General features: G+C 41.7%; 1 protein-coding gene across 5 annotated transcripts in view; it reads left to right on the top strand.

Moving 5' to 3' along the window:
• FBXO31 (F-box protein 31) overlaps positions 1-8859 on the top strand; it is an 87046-nt gene extending 78187 nt beyond the window's left edge. For all 5 annotated transcript variants that reach the window (XM_069085601.1, XM_069085600.1, XM_069085602.1 and 2 more), the window contains 2 exons: positions 602-1026; positions 2938-8859. In XM_069085601.1, the coding sequence (XP_068941702.1) occupies positions 602-1026; positions 2938-3160 (648 nt within the window). In that variant the 3' untranslated portion in view covers positions 3161-8859. The remainder of the gene's footprint in view (positions 1-601; positions 1027-2937) is intronic.
• The last annotated feature ends 1240 nt before the right edge of the window (positions 8860-10099 follow it).

Genomic DNA, 10099 nt, shown 5'->3' on the forward strand with positions numbered 1-10099 from the left:
CTCTCTCTCTCTCTCTCTCTCTCTCTCTCTCTCTCTCTCTCTCTCTCCCCCTCTCTCCCCCTCTCTCCCTCTCCTCTCTCTCTCTCTCTCTCTTTCCTTTCTCATACTTTTCCCTTTTTGTTCTGATTCATCTTTCACAACATGACCAGTATGGAAATTTGTTTAATATGATTATACTTGTATAGCCTGTATCAGATTGCTTGCCTTCTTGGAGAGGGGGTAGGGAAAAGGGAGGGAGGGAGAAGAAAATTTGGAACTCAAAATCTTGGAAAAGTGAATGTTGAAAACTGAAATGAATAAATTTAAAATAGAATAAAAATAAAAAAGATTTTCCTTCCTGTGTCCTATAATCCCCAGAATCGCTGACAGTGAAAGGACTGGACCCTAGTAACACAGTGGGCTACTCTGGAATGGGAACCAGACTTAACAAAATGCATTTAAAACGTCTTTCTTTGTTGCAGGGTGTTTTTAGTAGCCAAATAGGAGAGAGGAGGGAGATACTTGAGTCTTTAGAAGAAGCTGAACCATCAAAGGAGTCAGTGCATGTTTCCCAGGTTACTCCTGAAATAACATTTTGCTGATGCCTTGACTCTTCTTGTAGGGAGATCCCAATATTCCTGCTGGCCAGCAAACTGTGGAAATTGACCTCATGCACCGAATCCAGCTGCCTGATGTTGAGAACCTACGAAACTTTAATGAGCTCTCTCGTATCATCCTGGAGGTGCGAGAACAGGTCCGTCAGCAGCAGCAGCAGCAGCAGGAGGGTCAGGAGGAAGGGCAAGGCCGTGCCCGACCAAGTGCCAGAGAATGTCCACCAGGCTCCGCTTACCAGAAGCCGGGGCAGCCTGTGCCCACTCCCTCTGTGGGTGCAGAAGGAGGGGGTGGGACTGAGAAGAGTGTGGAAGCTGCGGGAGGCGTGCCACAAGCAGCCCCAGAGCCAGCTCCATCCGAGGCTGGGCAGCCTTTTGTGTTACCTGCAGGAGTGATCTCCAGAAATGAAGACTATCCTCGAACATGTCGGATGTGGTAAGAAATGGGGGGGACCTCTCTGGGGATGAGGTGGGCCCTGCTTTGTCTTCTTAGTTGTGACCTGGGAGACGTGGTAGAGTTCTGACCTGTCCATTGCATGGTGATTGGTGAGCGCCCATGTTCTCTAGGTGGGTTCTGTGCTTTGGAGGCCTTAAGGCAGAACTTGGGAGAGCCTCTGGATGTAGGAACTCCCTGCTACACCCTCTTCTCTCAGCAGTGCAGAACAGAGTACCTTAGCACATGACCTATGGGATCTGTTAACAGATTTCCAGGGTTAGCCCCTTGTTTCTTCCCCTTCTCCTGCTTTCCACGTCTCTCTGTGCCCTTCTTTGGTACATGAAAGAGTATTAGCACAGAAGGACCACCAGCGAGGGTTGGTTTGCCCCTCTTCTTTTTGTTGGCACCAGATTTACACAGTGCTGTGAAAAGATTTGAGATGATTACTTCTCCCTGTGTCTCCAAGATGAACTTGTGGTCCAGCTAGGCCTTTCAGCTCATGCTCTAGCATAGGCAAGCATTCCTTCTTGTTTCCTGAGAGCTTGCCTTCTTCACCTTGTCTTGACCACGGTCACTGGTCTCATTCAATATTTCTGCATGCTGGTCATGACAAGTCACTGTAATGCAGGTTATTAATGCAAAGGATTGATTCTAGGAGGTTTTTTTTTTAAGCCTACAAGGGGTTAGGACTTCATTACTTAATGTTCGCATAGTATACACTCAGTAAGTAACTTTTTAAATCACAAGATAAAATGAGCTATCTTAACAGATTAAAAAAATGAATGGGGCATTATAAATCCATGAGAGTCACCAGAATCAGCTTTCTCTGTGCAGTCAGACTATTAAGATCAACATCCACATCAAATTAGAAGGATAAAGAGAAGACAGCACTGAAAAGTTACAGTAGCTTCAACCGGAACTATTCATATGAGTTGTTTGATACTGAAAAAAAATTGGAAACGGAGAAAGACAAAGATATTGACCTTGTTTGTCACCGTTTCCAGCACAAGCTGAAGCTGATGTGAGGCAGTTATCACGGCAAGGACAGATGATCTCAGAAAGCTTTTTATGGAGCAAATACTTCTCCTTGCCCACCATAGAGATGTGGCAGCCAAGGACAACATTGGTCTAGAAACTTGTTTGTAAAACACTATAGGGGAGAATGGGAAAAGATTGTGAGTGATATAGCCTCATTCAGTAGCAAAAGGCATTGGAAACAGAGACACATCTACAGAAAATGTGGCGTGAGACCCAGATGGGTCCTGACTCACCGTCATGTTATACATATTCATTGTGTGTGGACTTATGTCTTTTCCCCTGATAGAACATAAGCTTTTTGAGAACAGGCGTTATTTCAATCTTTGCATTTACACTCCTGTGCATGTACACAGCTCCTGGAGCTTCATAAACTCACTGGCTTATGGTAAACATTCTCCACGTGTTTGCTGTTGGTTAATATTGGGTCTAACGTATTACTGTTCTATCAGTCGTAATTAGGTTTAGCAGAGACAGAGGGGAGAAAAAAAGCCAAAGCATTACTACCCCTGTAAATGACCTCATGACTAGAAAAGACCACTGTAACCTAACACCTTTTCTCTTTTCTGTGAACTGGGTCTTTTTTCCATGAGAGTGGCTTGTTGTGTTGGTGTAGCACTGCTGCTAGAGCACAGCCCTTCAGATTCTCTCATGTGGAAAACACAGCTCCCTTCTGGTGTAGTCATTCCTGATGCTTCTCAGGTGTTAAAAAACTGGATTTACCTAAAAGCCCTTTGAGTTTGACTAAAATCTGAGTATTTCCTTCCCTCTCCCAAAGCATTATATGTGTGTCTTTAGAAGGTTTCTCTCATTTGTCTCTTTCCTTCATCCCCTTTCTTTTTCCCCTCATTGTCTCTTTCTTTTCTCTGCCCTTAGTTTCTATGGCACAGGCCTGATAGCAGGACACGGCTTCACCAGTCCAGAGAGGACTCCAGGCATCTTCATCTTGTTTGACGAGGATCGCTTTGGGTTCATCTGGCTGGAACTGAAATCCTTCAGTCTCTACAGCAGGATCAAGGCCACTTTCCAGAATGCCGAGCCCCCTTCCCCAGAGGCTTTTGATGAAATGCTCAAGAATATTCAGTCATTGACAACTTGATGGTCTACTCCTCATCAAAGAGGGAGTCTTGCTGGAAGGGAATCTCTCATCTCCTGTGGCTCCTGGAGGATGAGATAAGACTCACAGACGTTGGTATCTATGACTCGAAGCAGCATGCACTTTTGAAATAAGGCCTTTTTACCAAAATGCACACTTTATTGTCAAAGGAGTATAAATTCATGCACCCTTCCTTGAAGTACTTTATATGTAGTATGTAACATAGACCTATATATTTGCCGGTAACCTTTGGAGAAGAACATTGAGCATGTTGCCACTTAAACATACAGAACAAAGCTAAATCAGAACAAGACCGAGAGGAGCAGTCCATTGTGTTAGAAGCTGTTAGATTGAGGGAGGTGAGCCTGGCTCTGGCTTTCTGGCACCTTTCCAGGGAAGTTTGTACTGTTATGTCAGAAATCTCTCTGACGTGCATGGTGATGACTCTTGTTGTAGTCAGTAGAGGATGGATCAGAAAATGGATGCCCTGATGGCTCTTCTGCCTGGGATCAAACAACAAAGAGAATGACTTGTAGAGCTGAGGGGATGGGGCAGGCTGTCTGGATCTGGATTTCCTTGGAAGACAAGAATATGAATTATTCGGCTTGGGTGTGTCCATTTCTAGTAAATAGAACCTATGGGGAGGCAGTAAAGTCCAGTGGCCAGAATGCCAGCCAGGGAGTTTGGAAGCCTGGGCTGCCTTCCAGGTTCTTCTGCTGACTCATTTAGACTTTGGACAAAGCACTTAGCCTCCAGCCTAAGCTTCTTCATTTGTAAAATGAAGCTGATGATCCTTGCCACTCGAATGTCAGAATGCTCTGAGATTCTTGGAGGAGCAACCACATACCAATACAAAGTAGGGATAGAAGAAGAAAATAGAGTCCGTTGGCCCCTTCCTGTTAACCACAAAGCTTGCCTTGTGCTCTGTGTTGTCCACACGCTAGTTCAGGTGATGTTCTTCACAGTCACTTCCACATCTGTGTCTGCAAAAAGCTAACATTGCATTAATTTTTATATACGCTGTGCTTTATGCACCTGTGTGATACAGGGTGTGACACACTAAGCCAGATAATTCTCTGAGTGCAAGGTGTAAGGGCTATACCTGGGGATTTACACCTTAGACAACCTTGTCACAGCCACTTAAAATTGTCATCTATTTAGATTGGGGCTACTTTGGACTAAGGTCATATAGCAGTTGAAATGGGTGTTCCTCAGAGGCCTTTTGTTTGTATAGAACTAAGTCCAAAGGTTTGAGAAACTTTGTCCCAAGACATACTGAATGAATACTTTGTGAATTGGAGATAGTGAGTACTGTTTATCCTTGAGCATTCTTTACCATCATCTGCATTTTGTTGTGGATGGTGTATCTCATGATAAAGTAAATATTTGTCCACTTTCAAGAACCTATTTTAATTACTATTATTTTTACTGTTTTATTAAGAACCATGACTAAATCCCAGGCATTACATCTTGCTTTCTAGAATTATTTTTAAGCCTTTTCTTTTGCCTTAATACAGCCAAGCAGGACTTTTTCCTACATGGATAAGACTCTTATAGAGAGGGCTCATTTGTTTTTTGTTTTGTTTTGTTTTGTTTTTGTATGTGTGGCACATGTGGGTGGTACCAATTCTCTCTGATCACTTTGGCCAATTTATTCAATTAGTGGAAGAGGTGGTGGTTTGATGGTGCCCTTGCTGAGGGACCAGACACTTGCCTTAGATTTTCCTCTGAAACTCTTATGTATTTCTGTTTATTTGGTGATAGCTCCTGACTGGCATTTTTCAATTTGAAACAAAATCATCCCATATTTAGTATCCTGGGCTTATAGTCAGCTTATCCTTCATTTTTAAAGATTCTTTTAAAACTCTGAGAGTATTAAAAAGCTATTGAAAAGCTTTGCTCCTGAAGAGAACTTTGGTCACTTGATAGATTGTATGTTGAGATTCATAAGAAGGGGCTAATTGGGACTAAGTGCCACTGGTTATCTTTGCCACCCAGAAGTTTAAAAGCATGTTTCTCTAATCACAGAATCTAAAAAGACTTTTCTGAGCTGGCTTATTCTCCCAGGAAGGCAGAGAGATGAAACCTTTAGAAGAAATGAAATGTTTTGGGCGGCTAGGTGGCACAGTGAGTAGAGCACTGGCCCTGGAGTCAGGAGGACCTGAGTTCAAATGTGGCCTCAGACACTTAACACAAAAAACTAACCGTGTGACCTTGGGCAAGTCACTTAACCCCTAATTGCCCTCCAAAAAGCAAAAAAAAAAAAAAAGAAATGAATGTTTTGCACCAGATACTTTTTGCTCTTTTCTTGACAAGACTGAGAAATGTCTATGCACCTCTCTCATCCTGACTCTTTGGGCAGTGATTTTGGAGAAAGTAAAAAGCTAAGGGTGGTTGAGGATGCTAGTTGTGTGTACCTTTTGGGTTTCTTTCAGTCTTGTTTCACTAATTCACTGGAAAGTCTTTTTGAATAAGATGCTTACATTGCTGACTCCTTCAGAGTCATTACTGCATAGCATGTCAGTAGACCCTTGGGCCTTTTCTATTCAGGACCACAGCATCAACACAAACCCTTTATAATGTATGTTCTGTTCTGTGCCTCTTTGGTTTGTGTCAATAAGGGAGTCCCATGACCATTCATTAAAATGTTTTAGGTAACAGTCCCTCCTTGGGCCTGGGAGTCCCTGCTTTGGCAGAGGAGCAGCTTGTGTTGGGCCCTAGGGAATGCTGTGGCCGTGGAGGGCAGGTGTTTGTCACAGGAGGGCTGGCACCTTCCAAGCTGACAGTTTTCCACAGGGGACGATCTTCACTAACTGTGAGGGTGCTTTGGTTTCTCAGAAGCAGTCCTTTTGGTTATGATGTTCTTTTGTCATTCTTTGATTCCAGGTTAGATCAACATAAAGGGGAAATTGTGAAAAAAAAAATTACATGTGGAAATGATTATACCTGTAAATTTCTTAATGAGGTTGGAGAGAGAAATTCATACCAGAAAGTCCATCATGACACAGTGATTTAATCACACTAATTTTGAAATTTGTGGCTAGCTTTTCTTTTTAGTGAGGTGAGAATTTGATCCAGATTGCCCACAAAAACCAAAGCACTGGTGATCAAACAGTTGACGGGAATTTCAGTTTTCCTGTTGAAAAACTAGGACAGACAGCACTTTCTGCAGCATACAGTTCTATTTATGGTTAGGTTGAGGTCCTCTATGGCATCACATGCTGTGGCTTCAGCGTTTAGTTTTTGGGGAAGTTAGTGGTTCCATCTGGAGAGTCTTGGCTTCTTCAGCTCCCTTTTGCATCAGTGATTACTTTTATCTGCAAACTCTGCCCCTTTTGCAGGCTAGTGGTAGATTAGATTTAATTTAATTAGATGGATTTACTGTAAATCTCTTGATATTTGAACACAGTTCATTTTTGGTTATTTTCTTGGGGTTCGAGAGTTGATATGATCCAACCTGACCAGTCATTACTGATTTTTCTGCCTATGGGCCTTGAATAGAAATGTTGAATTTAGCATGTAGGTTACATGGCAATGATTTGCTAGGATATCACAACTTGACCAATTGGGTCTGTACTTGGATTGTAAACATGGTTAACATTTGTACCAAGAGTACTTTGAGGGGGGATGGGTTGGCAGCAATCTTTCCACCTTTCCATTGAACTTTGTGCCCATCTTCAGTGCCTGCTTATAAGCCCTCCTTTTCCCTGTTCCTTCCCCTTAATCAAACTTGGAAACATTGCCTTAAATTGTGATAAATTTAATTGGCAAGTTAGAAGAGGAAGATTGAGCAGTATTCTAGAATGGTTTCCATCCAGTTCAGACAGTCCAGAAGTAGCCCTGCTTCGTCTTAGACAATCCCTTGAGAGCTTGACAAAAAGGCCTGTTTGATTAATAGGGTTATGTGTTTAGAGGTTTTCTTTTCTATTGAGTCTTCGGGGGCTGGGATGGGGAGTTGGGAGTTGTTGGGGTCCACCAGGAAAGGTCTCTCTCATAACCAGGAGAGTTACATAAAACCATGATTGTTGGGAAGCAGTTTTCATCTTCAGGATCAAATGAGATAATGTATGTAAAGTGCTGTAAAAATGTTAGCTCTTGTTTCATGCATGGCTGAGGTGTCTCTGTGACTCACTCAACCTTCTGTGCTTCATTGTTTAACCTCTTTTCGGTTTGTTAGCAGTTAGGGAGAAACAGGGCAGAGGTGAAGCTTCGGTCTGCTTCTCATTGCAGGCAGTGTGTGGGAGTGTCTTGGGAACTTGCCCAGATCTGGCTTTTGGATTGTCTGGAGTTCAGTTCTTTTGTCATGCATACTTGAACTAGCTGTTTGGTATGGTAGTAGTAGGATTAAATACAAACTGCTGAAGAAATTGTAGACCCACTTGGCTTAGGAAATGGTGTGTCCACTATCAGTGTCCCAGCTTTAAAAAATTCTCAGGAGAATATTGTCATAGTCTTTTTCCTGGGTGAGGAGATAAAGTGCTGTCTCTGTCTTCCCTCTCTTTTCCTTAGTTCTCTAATTTAGGGGTTCTTAGCCCTTTGGTGTCATGGGCCCTTTGGACAATCTGGCCAAGCCTTTGGACTTCTGCTGAGAATGATATTTTACTACTATACCCATAATTAGAGGAAATGCTAAAATCCATGATGAATGAAGATTAAGATGTAATTTTTTTTTCCCTTTCAAGTTCATGGGCTCCCTGAAATCTGTTCACAGACTCCAGGTTAAGAACCTTCTCTGGGTATTGACAGCACACTTAATATACCCAACTTATTTGTCTTTCTGAGGCAAGTAACTCATAATTGTATGTTCAAACATATTCAAAAGAAGGTAATACATGATGTAGGTTTGAATGCAGTTGTGAGTGTTGGTGGGTTTTGTTCTAAATTATTACATAGTAGGTGTAATTTAATGTAATTTAAGTCTTAAATTTTTACACAATGATTTTAACTGTACAACATTTTCAGCCATCAAGAGAGAAAAAGAAACAGATTTTTTAAGAGAGGCCTTTGGACGCACCATGAATTGTCACTTTTAAGAACTAGCTGTTACTTCTAACTCTCAGAACTGAACACCAGTTTATAAGGAGGGCCACCAGAACTCAAGATTTATGAATTTGGTTTCTTTGTTGACATAGTTGAGGTAAAGTTGTTAAAATTGGTTTGATACGCAGGTGTCCTACATTAAAAGCTTGGTAGGGTAGGGGAAGCAAAGTATGCTTGGGGGGGAAGGAGGAAGAAATAGCTCTGGTCTTTCCTTAAAATACTTGATTTGTAAAAAATCTTGAAATTGAAGGCATTGTCCAGCATCATTTCAAACCTTGTAACTGGTCGACCTCTAGGTCAGGACTTGTTTGCAAGGAACTAGCTCTTGGTCTTTCCTTAAAGTCCTTGTTTTGTAAAAAAAAAAAAAAATCCTGAAACTGAAGGCATTGTCCAGCATCATTTCAAACCCTGTAACCAGTCTACTTAGTAGCCAGGTCAGGGCTTGTTTTATTTACAAGGAGGTTCCCTCCGGCCAGAGCAGCACTCATTTGGCCATGGATTTCTCCGTGTCCTTCATGATGAGGGGTTGTGTATGTGTGTGTGTTGGGGGGAGCTTTCTGGATTCATTGAGCTTCTGTACTTTTTACATTAGACTGTTGTTATGTGGGGAGATGTTTTGATTTTTTTTCCCTTTTCAGTTTTCAATAAATGAATTTTAAACACCTTGTTGTGTACTTTGTGATTTGGGGGCTATGTGGCATCAGAATGAAAATGTGTTCAGAATGCTACAACCTAAAGGATCAAGTGAAGAATGGGACTTGACCTGGGAGACACACTCAGTTACCTGTTTTGTTTTTTGCTTTTTGGAGGGCAGTTAGGGTTAAGTGACTTGCCCAAAGTCACACAGCTAGTAAGTGTGTCAAGTGTCTGAGGCCAGATTTGAACTCAGGTCCTCCTGATTCCAGGGCCAGTGCTCTATTCACTGCACCACCTAGCTGCCCCCTAGTAACCTCTTTTTAAAAAATTACTGATATTTTTTGTTTTTATGTTACCTAAATCCCCTCTTATTCCGTTTTCTTTCATCCTTTTCAGAGAGTTGTCCTTTATGACAAAAAAAAAAAATCCATACCTTGAATAAAATTTGACCATATGTGCAGTGTTCCAAACTTGTGTACCTCCCCCCACTCCCTTTCCAGGGGAAGGTTTGAATGCTGTCTACAGGACCCTCAGTTTTTCCTTTTTTAAATTAATAAACTTTTGTTTATCTATTGCAGTAGTAGAGATAACTTTAGAATTACCCATGATCTTGGAATCATTTTGTTTTGGCTTTCTGATATTTTATATTGACCTGACAGAAGAAAAGACTTCACTAATTTTGTGTAAGCTAACATTGAAATTAATTATGAAGTGGTCCCCTTTTAAACATCTATCCAACTTTAATATGCTATAAGCCTTGAGTTTGATATCTTTTTCCTTTCTGCTGCCTTGATTCCTGGCATCCAAGTGATCTGGAGACAGACAAGAGAAGGGACAAAAGTCCCTGAATAATTTGAGACAAATTTTGATGTGCTCAACAAACATTAGGGCATGCACATATTTAGATTTTACAAATGGGGAAACTGAGTCAGCTCTCCCAGCTCATGGTGATAAGCATGATAAACATGGAGATAAGCGAGTGGGGCCAAGAATGAGCCAGATGATGTCACTTCTCTGTGGCGTCTCATTGCTTCTATAAATACTTAGCTTAATCATAGTTAAGAGAATCTCAGTCTTGCTGACTCTCTTTATGGGAAGAGGGCATATTCTGTTCCTTTCTCTTTGCAGGTGATTTGCTGGCAAACTTTGGCTCTGTATGCTTTGCAAATATCCTGTATTAGAATTTGTTTTTCTTCTTTCTGGCTTATAGAAGTCCAATCTCTTTGTAGTCTGACCTGTGGTGGGTGTGAGGGTTCATTACAGAAA

Source organism: Petaurus breviceps, unplaced genomic scaffold, assembly GCF_028583685.1.
Source record: "Petaurus breviceps papuanus isolate PSGF00001 unplaced genomic scaffold, PetGlider_PUasm1.0 176, whole genome shotgun sequence".
NCBI classification, from domain to species: Eukaryota; Metazoa; Chordata; class Mammalia; order Diprotodontia; family Petauridae; genus Petaurus; species Petaurus breviceps.